Source organism: Daphnia pulex, chromosome 1 (assembly GCF_021134715.1).
Source record: "Daphnia pulex isolate KAP4 chromosome 1, ASM2113471v1".
Lineage (NCBI taxonomy): Eukaryota > Metazoa > Arthropoda > Branchiopoda > Diplostraca > Daphniidae > Daphnia > Daphnia pulex.
The window spans coordinates 2,922,697-2,942,701 of record NC_060017.1 but is presented as its reverse complement, the minus strand read 5'-3'; the positions used below and the strand labels follow the sequence as shown (position 1 = coordinate 2,942,701).

Genomic DNA, 20,005 nt, shown 5'->3' with positions numbered 1-20,005 from the left:
CAAGATGATAACTGTTCATCGATGAAACGACAACAAAGAATGTAAGAGTCTACATAGCCGCCCTACCCCGAGAGATAAGATAACGGCCATGGAGACCAGAGAGGAGTTCGTTGGACTTGATACACAAAGAATATTATCCATCATTTGCTAACCAAATCGTCCAGAGGCTGGCAGTTTAGTTGGCAAAAGGTTTGAACGAGAGAGAGAGAGAGAGTAAGAAAGTGAACGGAAATGAGGGTCGGAGGAGTTTTGGCTTTGTTCCTTTTTCTGGCGTCGGTCGATGCCCAGCACCTCTTTTTGGCTGGCGGTGGACTCACGGCAGAATCCTATTTCTTCTGGAATCGACTCATCTTGTTTGCTGCAAGTTTCGCTTCAAGACATTTATCCGTAATTTTTAAATTGACTTTTCTCGTTTGTTGTTTATATTAGGGCGGTAGGGGCCAAGCCAAAATCGGCGTCATAACGGCCGCAAGGGATGATCCGGAAGAAGCTTCTAAAGAGCTAAAGGTACATAAAAATGGAATGAATTATTGAATGACAATAAAACAAATTGCATTTACGTTATACAGACCATATTAATGAATCATGGGGCTCGTCAAGTGACTTGGATTCCGGTTAGTGGGTCGGTGGAGGACAGTGCCAACAACGAGACTATAGCCAACATGATCGTGAAACAGTCGGCCATTTTCATTGATGATGGAGATGTACATCGACTCGTCCGTGTCCTTAGAAATGCTGATGGAACCGGTATGTCCGGCCAAACTGCTTTGGCGTCATGAAATCAACTTGTCCTTTTACAGATGTCGCATTACTTGTTTTATGCTTATTCGTAAATTTTTTTCCAATTTAGATACCATTGTATTGGCTGCGTTGAGAGAGAAATTCCAACGTGGAGTCATCAGCGGCAGCGGAGCTGGTTCTGCCGCTTTATCTGGCACACCATTACCCGTTTCTGGACATAGTTACGAAACACTGGTGTATGTAATGGATAAAGTTTAAAACAATGTCTCTCTCCAACGGCGACGACGACATCAAACTTTCAACTAATCCATATATTTATGTACTATGATATTCACTATGTATAGACACGGTACCAGAGTTCATTCTGAACAAGCATCTGCTGGTCGACGCGGACACAAACGGAACTTTGCCGGATGCTTTTACTTGACTAGCGGACTTGGTTTCTTGCGCTCTTGGCTAATTGAGCCACATTTTAATGAGCACTCTCTGCACGGCAGGTTGGTTGCTAATTAAAAAGTTTATACTGTTTGTTCTCAATTCAAAAGCTGTTTCGATTTCCAAAGAACCATTCGTCTCCTCTTGGATACGCGTGGAACGGCGAATACATATGGTCTGGGAATCGATCGAGAAATGGCGTTAGCCATCTACCGTGTAGGTTCTGAACAAGAATACGCAGAGGTAATGTAAACAAACCCGCACATTCAATTCTCGTCTCGGTCGATTTCAGTTGTCAAACGTTAAATGTAATGTTGAGACATGATAATGTTTCTTCCGTCGACACCATTTAATCGTAATTACCATTTAATCATTTTTGTTTCACATTAGGTTCTCGGGAATAAGGGAGGAATCACCATAATCGATCCCACCAAAGCCAATTATGCAACATCACCCAAACTTCACATTTCAGGAGTTCAAATAACTTTCCTCACTGAGGATGATAAGATCCTTTTGGGAACAGGTAAAGATGTCATCATTAGGTTATTTTTAGAGAAATTAAATACCTTATCATATTATTCTTGCAATTATTAGAGGAAGTGCTTCCTGCCACATGGAAATCTGATTTGTCTGGAGAAGAGTGGCATGTTCTGGCCGCACCAAGTGACGACATCTTTTCAGCTAACAAAGACGGAACCAAGGGAAATTTCAACCATGTAGCCAAACGACTCTTTGATTCGCAGTGAGTAACTTCTTAATCAAATCATTTTTTCTTCTACTAACAACATTTCTGCACAACTTCTTATTTCTCACACTAACAAATGGGATTTTGGTTGGGCCTATTTTATATGTCATAGATTAAGCAAGAAGGTGTCATCAGTGACATGGCAAAGTTCACCTCAATTCGTAGTTGACATGGACAGTCGTTCCGGTGAATCTTTCCACAACGATTCGCCATCGACTTCGCAACATCTCATCTCCTATGCTCGATTGTCAGTTTCAATTTCAACAAAAGCCTAAGCAACTTTGAAACTATAAAAATCGATCCCTATTTTGGAACTTGCTACTATGAGGACGAAGTCATTAAAGATAAAAAAAAAAGGATAAGTTTGAAGGGGTCTATAGAATGTGTATGCCCCTGTGTAGTCGGAAGCCCGTAGAGTGTATGTCCACGTGCAATATACTACTTCCTTGATCAATTTGTACGTCAGCCAAACAAGATTAAAGTTGTACCACTGACGCTTTTGTTTTCTCTTCTTTTTCCTGTCTGGAATTCGATTGGTCAATGTGCTGCACAATAGTTCGCGCTGCTGTCTTAATTGAATTAGAAATCGATTTCGAGCACTAGACGGCCGAGACCGTCGAAAATAAATCGTCGTCTTTAAGTACATGCTAACTGGCATCCGTTAGCTGAGAAATGGCCATCAAATGCATCGGAAGGATATAAGGCCATCGGAAATGGCAAAATTATTTTAAGAAAAGAAAACATATCAAATGCCATTTCCGTAAATCGTTTGACCTTATTACGTCGTAAAACTCGTTAAAACTAAGAGCCCATCGATAAAGTTGCGAGAGCACCACGCAATGAGCGTCGTTGACCTTTTGCAATGGTGAAGGGGGAAAAAAAGGGAATCGAAATAATCTGCACGGACGAAAAAAGGTGCACGAAAACCTGTAACGAACCGACCGGTGGCTCTCGAGTGCTCTGAAGCATAGCTGTTTTTGTTTGCTGATCGATATTGTGCAAGTGCATGTGTCAGGAAACGTGAAGATAAATGAGCTCCAACAACCAGATCGTCATGATTCCGGGAACTGGTAAAAAGGAAAGAAAGTGAAGAGTAGATGTTTCTTTTGTTATTTTACTGTTCATTTGCAAGCAGCAAGACCGGTCATTTTTGCGGAATAAGATTTGGCGGCGAAAAATGGCCACTTGATGGCGGATGACGACGCAGACGAAGAACGCCCAATCTTCCTTGTGTGTGTGTGTGTGTGTGTGTTCCATCGATCCCGGACTCTGGTGGAGTTGTGCGTCGATCTCGTCTGATGTTATTGATCCGGAGAAGAGTCTGCGTTCACTACAATAAGCATCGACTAGCTATAAATGTTGGTTTTTACTCTTTTTTTTTTTTAAGTTTAGTTCCAGTTTGAGTGTTGCGTTTGCTGACCGTCTGGCATTTTCGTTTGCACCAACAAAATTGGCTTTACGGGCAAAACCCACGAAAGATTGTGCGTTCAAAGTCGAACTCGTTGACACACTTTCCTTCTGCCCTTTACCTTTTTCCATAAATTTTTCCCTCTCTCTCTTTTGCCTTTTCTTTGTTGGTGTTTTCCAGCTGGATCGAAGCCCGCGCCGCACTTCGCTCCGTGCTTTTTTTATTTCTCCTTTTTGCTAAGCTTTTCGTCGACGCGCACGCAGCAACCAGGCAACGTGGAAGAGAACTTCCTCTCTCTCTCTCTTTCTCTCTGGGTGTTATGTGATGGGTTTCAGTCCCGTTGAAGCTCAGTAGCGCACCGTCCGCCACCATCTCCGAAACTGGAGAGAGAGAATTCCCTCATTTTTCACATTTTCCTCCACTTTTAGAAACGTCCGTGGAATTGTTAACAAGTTCATTTTAATTTGCCCACTGCTGGTCCGTGAGCATTTTTTCCCGGCCAATTTTTTTTTTGGTTTTTATTCATTTTTTGGTCCCCGACACGAATAATTATTGTGCGCGAAAATGACAAAAAAGTTTGATTTTAATTGGCGGATTCCCGTACCAGAACCGCTTCTTCAAGGCAACTCTTTTGATAAATGGACCGAAGTAAGTTGGAAAACATTCAACCCTTTCTTTTTGTTTTTATTTTTTTGAAATTCAAAATGTAGCGGATATTTCCGCACGTAGGAATTGTAAAACGTTGACGTATATAAAGGGAGGAAGAAAGAGCAAAGAATCTCGTCCGGACGTTATTGATTTTTTTTTCTCGTTGCTGCCACCGGGGGCACCATATAGTAATAGCAAACTTTGTTTTCCGCCTTTCTTTTGTTTTCTCTTATTTTTCACTGTTTCTTTTCTTCCTCTTTTCCCAAGAATTGATTTTATTTTAATCTTTTTCTCCTCCTTCCCCAAAATTGATACAATTTCGCTCAGCCAGAACTGAATTATCGATTGTGTGTAGCAGGCAACGACAAAGGCATTTTCCAGGCTTCTGAAAATAAATATTTACCGCTTTTTTTCTTTTTCGTTTTTTTCCTTATGGAAAATGTTTATAGGAAAAGGACACGTTCGATTTAGAGCCGAGTTGCTTCTTTCAGGTCGACGAGTATGGCTTCTTCATCCATTGGAAGTCGGAACCTCGGGTTAGAATTGAATTATCATGATTTGGAAAAATTCAGCTAAATACGGCAGACGTTTTGATTGATTCAAATGTCGCGCTCTCTCTCTCTCTCAAATTCTAGGACGGCGACGTGCTGGAGTTGAGCCAGGTCAGCGACGTTCGATCGGGAGGTCTTCCAAAGGTATGACGAAACACGAGAGAGCATGTCTCCTAACAAGCGTGTTATTAATGAATCGCTATTATTATTTTCATAGGACTCCCGTGGATTGAATCAGTTGATGAGCAAGCACGGATCCAACACCGCCCAGGAACTCGACGACAAATCACTGACCATTTGCAGCGGTCTCGACATGGTCAACATCAATTATTTGCACGTCGTTTGCGAGTCAGCCGAACAGGCCAAGGTGAGCATAATTAGTCTTTCGTTTCTTCTGTCGAGTGCCGGTTTCCTTTCGTTGTTTTCTCTTGCGGGCTGCGCGGAAAAGATTCTGTTAGAACAGAGATATATAGATTTTTTATTGTACACACACCTCCCACCCCCTACAGTGTTGAATGTGATGATGAAAAGAAAAAAAAAACCTTGTGGGTCGATAATCGCTCAGTGCCACCTACCGCTTAACAGCCAAGTTGTACCGTAGTTTTTTCACGCGAAAGGAAAGGTGTTCAATCAATTAGCTTCGACGATATCTAATATTGCTCAAGGGGTGGGGGAGAGGGAATCAAATGAATAAGATACTGACACCTTCTTCTATGTATAATCGAACCGGAATCGAATTGGTTTTTCTCCAACAACGAACAGGCGTGGCTGGAAGGGTTGCGGCAGATCACCTCGAATGTCAAAGCCAACAACATATGTCCGATGACGTGCTTGAAGAAACAGTAAGTCTATCGCATTTAGAAAGAAGAGCACGGCATCAGAGCGCACAGCACGAAACGCTATAAAAACCGAAATTTTTAAGCAAATCCGAATGGCTCGCGACGTAAATTATACCAAAACAAACAAACTCGTTATTCAAAGACGACGCAGTGAAAACAACTCTATTGACGAATTAGTTGATTGTTATTACATATACAGTCTTGCCTGGATCTATACTACCACTTGAGAGACTTCACTTCGTTTTTATTAGCAAAGTTTTCGTGCACGAAAGATTATTCCGCCAATAGTATTTATAACCCGGAATGAAATGGCGGACATATTCTTTAGTTTTGAAGTAAATTAGTAGCGCATAGATTTGGTTTTTTTTTCTTTTCTCTTCCCTTTATTTTTATCGAAAAATGATCGAAAATCGCATCTCCACCTTGTTGTCCTTAACTCAATTCTAGACGTGGAAGGAAGGTCTGCGCACCATTACCAACAAGAACAAGATCATCAATGTCTGCCCTACAACCAACTTGATGAAACAGTGAGTTTGTCCTTCTACTGTGTGCCGTGTACTCACCCTGGGAACCGTCGATGAATTCGACCAAATTAAAATTCCCCAATGTATGAGTACACGGCACAAACCTCGGAGCATCACTGTTCATCTAGCATTTTTGGTTTCGTATATCTATGGAATGATTGCTGCTAGTTTGCATGTAGTATTTATATAGACTGGAGGCGAATGCTATTTTCAATGTTATTTCATGAGCACCATCACAATTTAGAAAATGATGAAATATCAAAAAAGCTTTGTGCTTTTGAATATTTTTCTGCTTAGATGCACGTTTCGCACCACTAAATTAGTACCTTATTTGCATTTTCTAATTCTCAAACTATTAAATTACAAATTCAACGTTTCTCATTGTGTTTGCCTGCGTGTTTGTCTGCTCCAGTTGGATGCGACTCGGCTTCCAGGTGGATGCAGCCGGTAAAGTGCCAGTCAAAGTCGTGGCCAGAACTTTCGCTTCGGGTAAAACGGAGAAACTCATCTACCAGGCCTTCGCCGAATTAGGACTTCCCAGTGAAAAGGTAAACAATGTTGCAATTGGCTCACAGAAGCCCGTGACTCCCTTTTCCCCATGTTTGCGTGTTTTGTCTGCTCACTATAATTCAATTTGCTCATAAAAATTCGATTTTTTCACACCAGGGCGATTCTATGGAAAAAGCTGATTTTACGTTCGAGAAGTTCGTCGCACTTTATCACAAAATTTGTCCCAGAAATGATATCGAAGAATTGTTTCAATCCATGTAAGTCTCCCGAAGACGAATAATTCTCAGCTAATCGTGATGTCTGTTGTTTGTAATTAATCCACTTGGATATGAAAACTTTGTGCAGCCATTCGGTTGAATTAACGTGATTTTCTCTTTTGTTTCATGCAGCACTAAAGGCAAGTCGGATGCGATTGGGATCATTCAATTTATCGATTTTCTGAACGACAAACAGCGCGATCCCCGCCTCAACGAGATCCTTTATCCTCTCTATAATGAGAAAAGAGCCACAGAAATTATTGAAGAGTATGAACAGGACAAAGATAATCGCCTTAGAAGTAATCTTCTAAAATTAGCTCTCTAAATGAATGTATGAGTAATTTTGATCCAATGAACAACAGGGCGCTTGAGCAAAGACGGTTTCATTCGTTATCTCATGTCTGACGACAATGCCCCAGTATGGCTCGATCGTCTTGACATCTACATGGAAATGGATCAACCATTGTCGCATTATTACATCAACTCTTCCCACAATACTTATCTCAGTGGACGACAGTTTGGCGGTAAATCCTCGGTGGAAATGTACCGACAAACCCTTTTGGCCGGTTGCAGGTAACAAAACTCGTCGGAATGAATAAATTTAAATCAACTTAACAATTGTCTGTTTAGATGTGTCGAGCTCGATTGTTGGGATGGCAAAGGCAGCGATGAAGAACCCATCATTACTCACGGCAAAGCCATGTGTACTGAGATTCTCTTCAAGGTCCGTGAGTCGCCTATATATAGATAATCCTATGCGAAGCCATGTCGCGAAAGCTGGAATTGAATTCTCATTTTGACAGGACGTTATTCTCGCCATCCGCGACTGCGCTTTTGTCACTTCGGATTGGCCGATCATTCTGTCGTTCGAGAACCATTGCTGTCGAGCCCAGCAGTATAAGCTGGCCAAATATTGCGATGAAATCCTTGGTGATCTCCTGCTAAAGGAACCGATTCCTGAATCTCCGGTAAACAAACGTAACGATGCGCCCTGTCGGTATCCCCATGTCGAGTTCCCTCACCCCGTTCGTCCTGCCTAGAACGAAAATAGACCAAACAGGGGCCCTGTTTGACGTCCCTCACAATGACTACCTTGGGATGACGTTCCACGAGCGCGATAAAAGAACCAACTCGTAAATATTTAGGTTACGATTCACCTCGAGACTTGAACCTTCCGTGTATTGTTTACGCTTGCTCTTGTTTTTGCTGGAAGATTGTTGTTTCGTCGCTTCTCGTGGATCGGCACGTCTGTTCTGGCAACTTTCGATCCGACTCCCAATGGAAAACCCTACTCCCCGACACCCGACAATTAGCCTGGCATAAGTTTTCATTGAACAGCATTTTTCATCTCGTGGTCTACTTTTAGTTGGAACCCGGAGTGCCTCTGCCAAGTCCGAGCCAGCTGAAGCGGAAGATTCTCATCAAGAACAAACGACTTAAGCCAGATGTTGAAAAGCAAGAGCTTGAACTCTTCCGTCAGGGTCAGTTCGTCATAACAGAGGACGAGGAGAAGGAAGACGCTTCGGCGCCAGCGGCTCCTATTCCTGAAGATAAAAAGGTATTTTCAGAGTTGTTCGTCAACACATTTCTTTTTCACAGAAAATTTTGAGGGGCCGCGAGCAAGACACAAGGACGTCAAACCATTAAGTCTGGGCTCTCTGCCTGATTAAATATAATTCCGTCTCTTTTCTAAAATAATGATGTTGGGGGGAGATCATCATCATCATGTCAAAGCGTTGATGAATGAAAACCCAACTATTTCTGGTCTGTTATTTACACCAAAACCAAAATAAGGAAACTGAAGCCGGCGCCAGCGAATCCCGCTCTCTCAGCTTTGAAGAGAAGATGTTCCAGGTGTACGAGTACAAAGGCGGAACCAATCACATTCATCCTTGGCTTTCTTCCATGGTCAATTATGCAGAGCCTGTCAAGTTCCAGGGATTCGATGTAGCCGAGGGTAATCAGCTTACAAAAACAGCGAAAAGATGCACAACAAAAAGCAACTTATCTCGATGTGTATCGGTGTTGTTTTGACAGCTAAATATGAGCCTTTACATAAATAGTGTGTAACTATATAGCTCAGATAGTTGAGAGGATTCAGCATGATGGTCTCAACATACAGCTAACGCGCATCGTTTAATTTTGATTTCATTGTGTTCGATGTTTTTTGGGGATTTTCTTTACTCGAATTGCATGACATTATCATACGATTGCATCCGAATAGGATCGGATCACTCTTTTCAGCTTCTTGTCAAAGTCGACTACTGTTTAGTTTGAATCGATAAGGATTCAGTTAGGTGGCAGCTTCTTTTTGTTTTGGATGGAAAAAGCTTTTTGATGTTATAACTCTTTCCGCGGGACGAATGGCCCTTGCTGCTTTGTCTAAATAGGAAGGGGATCCAGCAGCACCCGGGGCCCCCACAGAAGGAGATGTACCCTTGCATTCGGGCTCTACATCCGCTGTCCATCCATGGCTGTCTTCCATGATCAACTATGCTCAGCCTGTCCATTTCAAAGGATTTGCTGAGGCAGAACGTAAGATGATTGGAAAATCACACAACAAGTAGCAGCTCGATTTTCTGTCATCCAGTAGCTCAGTTCCTTTCGTTTGGGAATTGCAGGAGCAAAAAGCAAAACAATAAAATGTCGTACATTCTGCGATGAGTAGGTTTTTTATTTTTAGATCGTCGAATATAGTAAGTCGTGAGCCTGGAAGTTTGGATGAAGTATTTGCTTGTTTGGTATCATGTTTCTTCTCCCATGCCACTAGTTTTTTTTGTTAAAGAACTGCATCCCGAATGAATTATGCTTGGCCTGTTAGTGAATGATGATTGCCACAGATATAACCACTTTTCAAAATCCGTTTAGTTTCTCTTTTTGGTTGACATAGCAATAAGCGACAGCAACTTATGCATTACGTGACTTTTCTCATAATAAATCACGCAGAAAAAAATATTCACCACAACATGTCGTCGTTTGCGGAAACCACCGGTCTCAATTACCTGAAGACTACGGCCATTGAGTTCGTCAACTACAACAAGCGTCAAATGAGTCGTATTTATCCAAAGGGAACTCGAGCCGATTCCTCCAATTACATGCCCCAGGTAAACTATGCGTAATTGTTGATACCGAACGCATTTTAAAAATAATACTTACCATTGTTTTTCTAGGTGTTCTGGAATGCTGGATCCCAGATGGTGTCGCTTAACTTCCAGACACCTGATTTGCCGTTCCAGCTCAATCAGGGCAAGTTTGAGTACAACGGAAACTGCGGCTACCTCCTGAAACCCGATTTCATGCGTCGTCCCGACAGAACTTTCGACCCGTTTGCAGAATCGCCCGTGGATGGTGTCATTGCCGCCCAATGCGCTGTCCAGGTATAAGAATAATTATATAAATCTTTCCTGGGTTTATTACCTAAACTCCTTTTTTTCATGGCACCTGCTATAGGTTATCGCCGGTCAGTTTTTGTCCGATAAGAAAGTCGGTACTTATGTTGAAGTCGACATGTACGGTCTGCCAACCGATACCATCCGTAAAGAGTTTCGAACTCGCATGGTTCCCGCCAATGGTCTCAACCCCATTTACAACGAAGAACCTTTCCTCTTCCGAAAAGTATTTAATTCATAAATTTTAAAAAAGAATTGATGTCTAATATATATAATATATTCTTTATTTTCAAATGATCAGGTGGTTCTTCCAGATTTAGCTGTACTCCGTTTCGGAGTCTACGATGAAAACGGCAAACTTCTTGGTCAAAGAATCCTGCCGTTGGACGGTCTCCAAGGTGGATACCGTCACATCTCTCTAAGGACAGAAGCCAACTTTCCAATGGCTTTGCCCATGCTCTTTTGTAACATTGAGCTAAAGATCTACGTTCCGGATGGATTGGGAGGTATGTGTCGCCAAGTGCTCGTATATCACTCCCCTTTAGCATGAATAGGATACCATTGTGACATGTTTTCTAGGATTCATGGACGCACTTTCGGATCCTCGAGCATTTATGTCTGCCAATAAGGAACGAGACAATAAACTGAAGGAAATGGGAATTGAAGAATCAGAACAATCCAAGGCTGCTGTCACTGGCGGCAAACCAGCTCCAGCCGCCGAAGAAGAAGTCAAAAGAGGTGAATTTCTGATTTCGCGCAATCATTAAGCAACGCTTGTTTATTTAACCGAATCGAATCGCAGAGGAAATGAAGTTCGAACCTGTGACCCTCGAGTCTCTTCGCAGCGATAAAGCGTTTGCCAAGGCGACCAAGAAGCACCAAAAGGACCTTGATTCAATGAGGAAACGCCAACAAAAGGAGAAAGCCACCATCCAGAAGAACCAAGTGTCGGCCGTCGAGAGGATCGTTAAAGGGAAAAAGTATAACCGACCACAAAAAGGATCCCCGCGAAATTTTTGTTTTCATCATCAAAATTCATTCCGTTTTGATTTGCAGTAAAGACGAATTCATCAACGATCCGGCCCTTAAACAGCTGGTAGCGGAGCAAGCCAAAGAGTGGTCCGAATTGGTCGGGCGCCATTTGAAGGAGGAGTGGACCTTGTTGAAGGAACAACTGGAGGCTCAACAGGACATTCTCAAAACGGTTATGCAGGGGGCACAGGGAGCCCAACTGAAGCTGCTGGACGCCAAATTGGAGAAGTAAATCTTTATGCTCTTTATTAGATCTGAGGTGCCGGTTGATGATATCGTTGGCCATTTTATAGAGAGAACAAAGACCTGAAGTCACGTCAAGCGAAGATGGCCGTTGAAACAGCCAAAGAAGTGGCCGCCGACAAGACGCTGCGCAACAAAGCGGAAAAGGAGCGCCGTTTGCGTGAAAAAGCCCAAAATAATACCAAAAAGTTTATCGAGGAACGCAAAATTACCGCCATGAAACAGGGCAAAGAGAAGGAGAAGCTCGTGGCCATGCATGCAAAGCAACTGGAGGACTTGAACCGAGACATTCAACTGGTAACTTTTTACTTTTTCTTGATTTTCACTTTAAACGCCAAACACGCACAGGGTTACGCGTGTGTTCAAGGGCTTGATAGCGAAGCAAACCTTAAACTTTTCCAAACGCATTAGTTTGTTATTTACTTAATGCTCTGAGATTACAAAGTCTTCTCGTTGTACAGTTGAACAGTTTCGCTTTAACGACTCGAAGCACTTTGAGCTTTGCAATCTAGATGATCACCTGAGGGTTGTATTTTTATTACTAGTCTTTAAATGTCGTCGGGAGACACAGAGATATTGTTTTTCTTGTGCAGTTGTAACCGTTTCACTTCTTCTTTTTGTTTAATTTATACCTTTCTCACAGAATATTGAGATGTATAAGAACGCGGAAGTGGAGTACCAGCTGGCGAATCCATATGAATTCTTCGTTTGAGACCTGTGGCGTTCAACTCATTAAATTCTTCGTCATCACATTCCATCACATAATGTGAACCTGCTGTTGCTTAAACATGCGCTTCCATGCCCCCCGTACGTCGCCATACGTTTCATTTGAGTATATTTCTCTTTACATTAAAAACATAAAAGGATCCATTAAAGAAAACTCGTAGATGTTGCAATTCCTATTCCGCGATTGTTGGTACCTCTCATTGTTATTCAAATCCGTAACCTGTATTATTTCCAAATTTTATTTCATCTTTTCATTCTTTTCATACCTAGCCAAAAATCTTTTGGGTGTGCCAACAAACTATGCCTTATGATCGTTGGGACTACTATTGTTCTTTACTCGTTAGATGGCGCTGGATCGGCCTATGAGCCGATTTGTGAATCAATCCCAACTATACTATTTTTTTTTCTTTACTTTGTTTTCACATTTAATTTACAGTTCATTCCTTGAGCAAAATTTTAAATTGCTCTCTTGTCCTCCAGAACTTGTCCACTCCCACTCTCTCTTCTAGATATTGCATATATTCATAGTTGTGAATTTCTTTTATCCAAATACAACGCAATAAATAAAAAACCAAGCCAAGTGTCTGGTTTCTGTTTAGCAGCGACCCGCTACGAATTTCTTTTTCCAAAAAATAAAATAAAATTGCAAAAAAAAAAAAAGATGATATTATTATGACAGCATTCTAAAATATAAAATTGGCGAATGAAAATTCAATATTTTTTTAGTTATGCTGTATTTTACGACTTGCTTATATTAATATAATAAATCGCTTGATGGGTAGGTGAAAACAATGGTCACTAGTTAGCCTTCACCTGTTGTGGGGGAGGGGGAAACACCTTAACAAGCAAATAAGATGGCGGCCATACAAGATTCACTATAAACAATCTTCCGCAGCCTTTTTTTTCTTTCATTTCCTTTAGTTTCTTCGATGTTTAAGTTCTAAGTGCTCATTTGGTGGTGCTTTTGGATTCCTGTTTGGTGTTATCATTTTAAAGGTGAGTTTATGTGCATTTTTGCTGTGCTCTTTGAATGGTTAACAGGTGAAAGGGGTGGCTTGGTGTTTTCAACGGCCGAATGACATTTGGTTATCTTACCTCCTCCATAGGCCAAGTCTTTTGTTTTCATGTGTGAAATTTATTGATCCTCGGCATTAGTCGGTCGATAAAAACGTGGACTTGGTACGTGGCCAGTGCGTGCATGTGTTTTGTCATTACCTGAGTGTTACCATAGTGATGTTATAAGGATTTTCAGTAAATCAACATTTAGAAGGCTTCACAAATACCCCCCCCCCCCCATTTCGCCTGTCAAAACTGAATCTGTCTACAATCTTGTTAGGTGTACAAGCCCTTAATGACATTACCTTTGTGACCTTATGTGATTCATTTGAGGAAGTTAACTGCATTGCGTACAATAATGCTGTGCTTTTGAATTGAATAAGTAGATAGTGTTCAACTCTCGTCTGAGATGTTTCCCTACTAACTGGTTTTCGTTGAAGATGGAAAATGTTTCTCTCCCATGTGGTTCAAGTTTAGGGTTTAAATTTACACCTGTAATTGGGTTTTAACAGTTGGACGATCAAGTTATCAAAACATTTATTGTAATTGGGCATTTGAATCAGAACCATTCTGTGCCACGTAACATAACAATAGGCTTTGATTGGAACATAATGGAGTTATTTTGGGTTAACTAGCAACCTTAAAAACTAGGTTGGTAGTGTGTGTCTGTGTGTGTGTGTTGTGTTGTGTGTGTATGCGCGTCGTCTTCGTTTTTTTTACGGCCGCATTCCGGCACGAAACATAAACCAGACGCCTTTGGGAGGGAGGTATATACGCCGCACGTCATTCGGCTGTTGACGTCGTTCAACACGGTTCGTTTCGTCCTTCTCTCTCCTCGCGTTGGCTCCTACTTTTACCTTGTTGTTCGTGTTTGTTGTCGTAGCAGATACAAACATCAGAAGAGGAAACGAGACTCTCATTGGTACATGAAGCGTGATGCCGTTTAGTTCGTTCAATTTCTATGTCGGCAAAGATTGTGTGTAAAGTGCCGCTATTTCTCTTTGAAAGTGTTTCGACTAGTACTGTTTCAAAAGGAACTGATTGTATTGTTTGTTTTCTTGAATAGTTCTAGTTCTTCAATATTCAAAGTTGATTCGCCATGTTCAGCAAGAAGAAGAAGAAATTGGACATTTCGTTGCCTAAAAACTTTGAGCACAGGGTGCACACGGGCTTTGACAAACGGGAGAACCGCTACGTCGGACTACCGCCACAGTGGGCGGGCATCGTGAGCCCTACACCGTCGGCCAAGGGTGCCTTATCGTCCAGACCGACGCCTTTAATCGATCCGTCTGAAATCACCCCAACAGAAGTCCTGGATTTGAAGGTAAAAAATCTACCACAAGAGCTGCAAACCCCATAATAAACATCCATATATCCCTTATATGACCTTCCGACCACCGAATCACGACCGAAATCTCGGTAACGGTTTTCCTCAACAAAACCGCTTCCGACCAACTCCGACACGAAAGAAACTTGGGCTATTGCTTTCATCGTTGATTCAGTGGTCGTCGTCCCACCTTTTTCCCGTCTAACAAATTCCATGAAGCAGCTATGCACCCTTTGATTTCATTATTCCGTTTCAATAGAAGGATGTGTCGTTGCAGACGATCGTACGAGGAGAAGGCAAGAGCACCGGCAATGGCGGGGTTGGTAAAAACGACAATGGAAACAATGGAGGAGGACCAGGACTGCCTCGGACATCCAGTGTGGTCCGTTCAAACAGTCTACGCTCATCCAGCCCTCCCAAAGCCCGAAAAGATTACAAACCCATGCTACCAGTTCCAGAAATGGGCGAAGGATTAGGAGGTGAAACGTCACCTCTGCCTTCACCCAATAATGCCAACTATCCTTCTGGCCAGCCTGTCTACGGACCAGGCTATCTCGCATCGCAGCAACACCAACAGCAGCAGCAGCAGCAGCAGCAGTATCCCCAAGGATATTTCCCTCATCAACACCAAGCCGTTCCGAGAGACGTCAGAGACGGAATGGGACGTCCGATTCACCCACAAGGAATCCTGCGGGAAGCAAGTTACCCCATGCCCCAGCAGCAGATGCCACCACACCAACAACAACAACAACAGGGACCTCCAGCTCCCAACTATCCAGCTCCACCTCCTGTCCAACGGAATTCTCAGATGATGATGAAAGCCGTACCGATGCAACCACAACCAGGCCATCCAATGCATCCACAGGGCGGCATGCAGGCACAGCAGCACGGCATGCATCCGTCTCAAGGAATGCATCAGCCTGGCGGAGGACCAAGACCTCAAGGAAGCGCCATGCATCCTGGCAGCACAAGTCCGTCTCCTGGTTATCCGATACCGAATCAACATCCTGGCCATGGCGGAATGCCGGGCCACTTACAAGTCCAAACTGGCAACCACTACCCAGCTGGTCATCAGAATAATCACGGGCAGAACCAAGAGTATCGACCACCCCTACCGCCACCTTATCAACACGGCGGACCGCCTAACGGTCAAAACGTCAATGGACATCCAGGCCCTCAGCAACCCAACGCGCAGCCAATGAAACCTCCTCACTTGACTCTGCCGCCACAGCATTCAGCGCCTCACTCGAACTCGTCGGCGTCGTCCCAGTCGCACTCTCCGCTCCCCCGGAGTCCGACGACTCCTCAACCTCCCAACACTTATCGTCCACCAAGTCAACAGTTCCAACACATGACTTTGAACAACGGACATCAGCAGCAGCAACAACAACCTGCAACAGCTCATCCTCAGCAGCCGTCGAGATACCCACAGCAACCCCAATCCAATCCATCGGGTCCACCACCGGGTCCTCTTCCGCCGAAAATCAGTCCACAGCCGCCACGACCGCCATCCAGCAACGCGGTCAACAACAACAGCGGAGCCGACCAAAATCAGAACACGCTGAACAATAGCAAAAGTGTTGTGGTGGCTAAATCGACGGCTGCAGCTGCTGCGGCAGCCGCAGCGGCCGCCGCCGCCGCTCAAGAACAACAACAGCAACAACGATTGACTCACGAACAATTCCGCGCCGCTTTACAAATGGTCGTCAGTCCGGGTGATCCACGGATTAACCTGGACAGTTTCATTAAGATTGGCGAAGGTTCAACTGGCGTCGTTTGCATCGCCGTAGAGAAAAATACTGGCCGACAGGTGGCCGTCAAGAAGATGGATTTGAGGCGCCAGCAACGAAGGGAACTCCTCTTTAACGAAGTATAATAACTGCGTAGCTGTTTATTTTTGTGTCGTTATTTATCATTGAGATTCTCTTCGCATTCGTAGGTGGTCATTATGCGCGACTATCATCATCCGAATATCGTCGAGATGTACGACAGTTTCCTGGTGGGCGACGAGTTGTGGGTGGTGATGGAATATTTAGAGGGTGGCGCTCTGACGGATATAGTCACTCACGCTCGAATGGATGAAGAACAAATTGCCACTGTGTGTCTCCAGTGTTTGCAAGCGCTGGCTTTCCTCCATTCGCAGGGTGTCATCCACAGAGATATCAAATCAGATTCAATTCTTTTAGCAGCTGATGGAAGGGTAATTTATTGTTGATTTATTTCAATCTGTTTTTGTAAAAATTAATTTGTTTACGCCCATCTTAAACCTCAGGTTAAGTTGTCTGATTTTGGCTTCTGCGCTCAAGTGTCACAAGAGCTACCGAAAAGGAAGTCGCTAGTGGGGACGCCCTACTGGATGTCTCCGGAAGTGATATCCCGCCTACCTTACGGCCCTGAAGTAGATATTTGGAGTTTAGGTAAATAAAAGAAAATATATTTTCTTAAAAAACTAAGATTTGAAAGGCAATGCAACATTCCTTGACAGCCATTGTCTCTCTGTCACGACATCGACGTTTTGTTTTTTTTTCCCATTATTAATTCTTACAATAACAAAACAGGTATAATGGTGATTGAAATGGTGGACGGAGAACCGCCCTTCTTTAACGAACCCCCCTTGCAGGCTATGAGACGCATTCGGGATATGCCCCCACCCAAGCTGCGCAACGCTACCAAAGTAAGGCAACGGTCATTCAATCTCTCTAAAAGCTACCGCTGGCTGGTTTGGTCTGGCAGGCCGTCAATCTGTGTATTAATTTCGTTCGTTTATTTTTTTTGTTTGTTTGTTTATGATGAACGTCAGGTTTCCGCCCGTTTACAAGGCTTTCTGGATCGAATGTTGGTACGAGACCCCGCTCAAAGAGCCACCGCCTTCGAGCTGCTTCATCATCCGTTTTTGAGGCAAGCCGGACCTCCAGCTCTGCTCGTCCCGCTCATGCGATCTTTCCGACACTCGCCCACTTAGGTTTTGACAGCTTTTCCTACCGTCGTCATTCATGGCAGTCGACCGTGTGTGTTTAAAAGAAGAAAAAAAAGGGCGTGGTTGGCGATTGACCCACGTCGTCATATGTATTCCGTTGACGCCATGAATCGCTGCGATGGAAATCCCCAAGTATTTTTTTCCCCTCTATTTTCTCTGTATATTAAAAATCAAACAAAAGGTAACCAATGGCAGCTTTTCCAATGCCTCAGAAGCGGGCTGGAATTTTTGCGATTAGATAATAATGAACAAAAAGAAAACAAACAAAAACAAAACAATTAGAGAGAAAAAAAAGGACAGAATCTTTCGTTTTTCGCCATATTATTTGACAACTTTTTTTTCTTTTTAATTTGTTTTTGAGTTGACCAAAAAGAAAAGGGTGATTCCCCTTTTATAAAAATATTTCTCTCCTGTGTTATCAGTATCATATCAGCCTTAATTCTACCTATCCCTCCTTTCCGGATCATTCCGTCCAAATGTAGTGCCTCTTTCGTATCGTCGGATGTTTTGCGAACACTTTTTTAAAAAACCATTTCTTTTTCTCTGTCTGTCTGTTTCCATCTTTTCTTTTTTTTTTAACGTAAAAACAACAATAACAACAAAAAAAGGAAACTCTTTTTTGACGTTTAATAGCCCAAGATGTAATTTTCGTCTACCCACATTTATATCCCTCGTTTTCTGTCCGTCTTGATCATCATCATCATTTCCTCCTTTCGCACTTGTCTCGTTTGTTTCTCCTTGCGTGAGACTCGATGGCTTTCTCTTCGTTGTTGCTTGCTGCTCGCGTGGCGGCGGTCTCATCTCTTTTTTATTCGCGGTACAACACGTCCACGCCAATCCATTACCCTTGATGTCTAATAATGGTAACGAATATTCACAAGAGCCAAGAGGAGAGAGAGACGACCCACCACCATCATCATCATTTTTGTTTCGTGTATTTCCTGGACGCGCCAATATCAAACCTATACAAACAACAACCACATTCAACAACAATGAAAGAAGAAGAATACACGCATTTGAATATCATTTTCTCCTTTTTTTTTTAGTTGTCTGCGGCCTGGAGCTAAATTAAGATCAATGACTTCTCGATACTGGGTATATACGTATTTAATTCTGTTGTTGTTTTTTTGTTTAAGTAGCGCGCCGGAATTTGTTTCCACTTTAATGTGCAAAGGCCAGGAAGCGAGATGTAGAATGTTTCAAGTTTATAAATAGTTAAAGGTTGTTTCTCTGTGGCTCTCGAACGATGAAGAAGAGTGCATCTTTGATGTATTTATAGAGCTGTTGCCAGTTAGTGACGACTTCATCGCTCCAAAACACACACACACAAGGACTTATTTTCCCTGACGAAGAAATGTTGTTGGTTTTAAACAGAATGTACATAGACGTCAGGATGTAATTCACGTGGGCACATCCAGCTGGAATTCCGAGTGGCTCATCATGTACACAAGATTCTGGGCATCAATTAAAACAGATTGGACTACACACGCAGCTGCTGCGTGCTAACGTGATATTCGCTCTAGCTTGAAAATAAATTCCTTCAAGTATTCAATTTTTTCGTTTCCTCTAGACCCGATGGAAACCACAAGATGATGATGATTATACACACCCCTAGGGCTCTCTGTTTTCTCTATCGATTCGCGGTGGCTCGAGCCACGGCTCATTTACAACCAGCAGCATCTGTTGCTAGGAGAAGAAGAAAATGAGATCGTTTCGTGCAAGTGCCCAGGGATCCATCCGTCCATCCGCATCTTGATTGCGAGAAGAAGGAAATAGGGTTACGTGCTGGCTGCTGCTGCTGCTGGAGAGCAGCAAACGAGTTGAGAAGGCGACATCCGGTGACCAAACGCTGCGGCGCCAACTGAATGATGATCGATATCTCAGCCCATCAGAGCTGCAACGAGTGTCGACATGGCATTCACAGACCCACCGGATATGAAGTACTAACTACCAAAGTAGTCGGCTCAAACTCATTTGATAGGGCCACCATCCAGATTCCTTTTAGGTCCTCGGGACGGACAGCTGCATCACGCAGCCGCAATAATAATTTTTAATTGCTGCTGCCCTAGAAAAGATGGATGCACCATAAATCTTATCTCTCGCCTTTTATTTTGAAAAATAAAAATGGGGAAATTCGTGACAGTTCAAATTCTTGGTAGCCATAGCACAGCAAGTCAAGGACAAGAAATATTTAAAAAGATTCTTCTTTTGGTCGTCCGTAGAACGTTATCATGATTTGACAAGGTCATTCAAATAAATCTCATTCCTATGAGAGAACAAGTTTATAGTTTTTAATACCGAGGAGATATGGGGCGGGTTTTGTTTTTCCCCGAATGACACACAGATAGACCCAAAGGACCTATGCGCCACCACATGTTATAATACCACACTTTTATTTTCGTATTTTTTCGTTTAGCAAAGAGAAAGATGCTTATCGGCTTTGATCGAGCGGCTTCGAAAGTATCTTTGACAGTCAGGCTATCTTTTTGTTGAAAAAAAAGGAGATCTGACCGGCAATTGTGCCACATGGCGGCGGGGGATCTATCGGTTAAAAAAGGTCCTACCTAAAAGAGGGAGGAGACTCTCTGCACAGTATT

The 20,005-nt window shown here is 43.0% G+C and overlaps 3 protein-coding genes across 9 annotated transcripts; all 3 read left to right on the top strand.

Moving 5' to 3' along the window:
* Positions 1-86: 86 nt before the first annotated feature.
* Positions 87-2,415, top strand: LOC124189046 (cyanophycinase-like). Its single transcript, XM_046582010.1, has 9 exons — positions 87-360; positions 430-507; positions 570-747; positions 851-977; positions 1,086-1,238; positions 1,305-1,419; positions 1,567-1,699; positions 1,771-1,918; positions 2,034-2,415. The coding sequence occupies exons 1-9, from the start codon at positions 232-234 to the stop codon at positions 2,194-2,196; spliced, it is 1,224 nt and encodes a 407-aa protein (XP_046437966.1). The 5' UTR covers positions 87-231; the 3' UTR covers positions 2,197-2,415.
* Positions 2,416-3,632: 1,217 nt separating this feature from the next.
* On the top strand, positions 3,633-12,623 carry LOC124188978 (1-phosphatidylinositol 4,5-bisphosphate phosphodiesterase-like). Of its 4 annotated transcripts, none has more exons than XM_046581933.1 (22): positions 3,633-3,977; positions 4,427-4,513; positions 4,613-4,672; positions 4,746-4,895; positions 5,815-5,894; positions 6,304-6,439; positions 6,558-6,658; positions 6,791-6,957; positions 7,021-7,231; positions 7,289-7,382; positions 7,462-7,626; positions 8,025-8,216; positions 9,049-9,193; positions 9,605-9,762; positions 9,829-10,035; positions 10,109-10,273; positions 10,349-10,553; positions 10,627-10,785; positions 10,850-11,027; positions 11,104-11,307; positions 11,373-11,619; positions 11,966-12,623. In XM_046581933.1, exons 1-22 carry the CDS (start codon positions 3,894-3,896, stop codon positions 12,032-12,034), a joined length of 3,264 nt encoding a protein of 1,087 aa, XP_046437889.1. In that variant the 5' UTR covers positions 3,633-3,893; the 3' UTR covers positions 12,035-12,623. The 4 variants fall into 4 exon arrangements, with proteins under 4 accessions (XP_046437889.1, XP_046437875.1, XP_046437883.1 ...); XM_046581919.1 differs by lacking the exon at positions 9,049-9,193 and adding an exon at positions 8,453-8,615 and having other exon boundaries at positions 3,659-3,977; XM_046581927.1 differs by lacking the exons at positions 5,815-5,894; positions 9,049-9,193 and adding exons at positions 5,291-5,370; positions 8,453-8,615 and having other exon boundaries at positions 3,659-3,977.
* A 43-nt stretch (positions 12,624-12,666) lies between these two features.
* LOC124188999 (serine/threonine-protein kinase PAK 5-like) lies at positions 12,667-18,434 on the top strand. Of its 4 annotated transcripts, none has more exons than XM_046581949.1 (7): positions 12,667-13,044; positions 14,171-14,428; positions 14,691-16,301; positions 16,371-16,631; positions 16,704-16,848; positions 16,990-17,105; positions 17,232-18,434. In XM_046581949.1, the coding sequence occupies exons 2-7, from the start codon at positions 14,204-14,206 to the stop codon at positions 17,391-17,393; spliced, it is 2,520 nt and encodes an 839-aa protein (XP_046437905.1). In that variant the 5' UTR covers positions 12,667-13,044; positions 14,171-14,203; the 3' UTR covers positions 17,394-18,434. The 4 variants fall into 4 exon arrangements, with proteins under 4 accessions (XP_046437905.1, XP_046437920.1, XP_046437913.1 ...); XM_046581964.1 differs by having other exon boundaries at positions 12,869-13,044; positions 14,709-16,301; XM_046581957.1 differs by having other exon boundaries at positions 12,872-14,026.
* The last annotated feature ends 1,571 nt before the right edge of the window (positions 18,435-20,005 follow it).

What these genes read in the sequence shown, in the direction of transcription:
- LOC124189046 (XM_046582010.1), top strand. Translation starts at nt 232, where the DNA reads ATGAGGGTCGGAGGAGTTTTGGCTTTGTTCCTTTTTCTGGCGTCGGTC. An exon ending in ATCGACTCATCTTGTTTGCT is followed by an intron (nt 361 to 429) that starts GCAAGTTTCGCT and finishes TGTTTATATTAG; the next exon opens with GGCGGTAGGGGCCAAGCCAA. An exon ending in CATAGTTACGAAACACTGGT is followed by an intron (nt 978 to 1,085) that starts GTATGTAATGGA and finishes CACTATGTATAG; the next exon opens with ACACGGTACCAGAGTTCATT.
- LOC124188978 (XM_046581919.1), top strand. Translation starts at nt 3,894, where the DNA reads ATGACAAAAAAGTTTGATTTTAATTGGCGGATTCCCGTACCAGAACCG. An exon ending in CGAAGAAGAAGTCAAAAGAG is followed by an intron (nt 10,786 to 10,849) that starts GTGAATTTCTGA and finishes ATCGAATCGCAG; the next exon opens with AGGAAATGAAGTTCGAACCT. An exon ending in TGAACCGAGACATTCAACTG is followed by an intron (nt 11,620 to 11,965) that starts GTAACTTTTTAC and finishes CCTTTCTCACAG; the next exon opens with AATATTGAGATGTATAAGAA.
- LOC124188999 (XM_046581949.1), top strand. Translation starts at nt 14,204, where the DNA reads ATGTTCAGCAAGAAGAAGAAGAAATTGGACATTTCGTTGCCTAAAAAC. An exon ending in CAGAAGTCCTGGATTTGAAG is followed by an intron (nt 14,429 to 14,690) that starts GTAAAAAATCTA and finishes CCGTTTCAATAG; the next exon opens with AAGGATGTGTCGTTGCAGAC. An exon ending in TTTTAGCAGCTGATGGAAGG is followed by an intron (nt 16,632 to 16,703) that starts GTAATTTATTGT and finishes CTTAAACCTCAG; the next exon opens with GTTAAGTTGTCTGATTTTGG.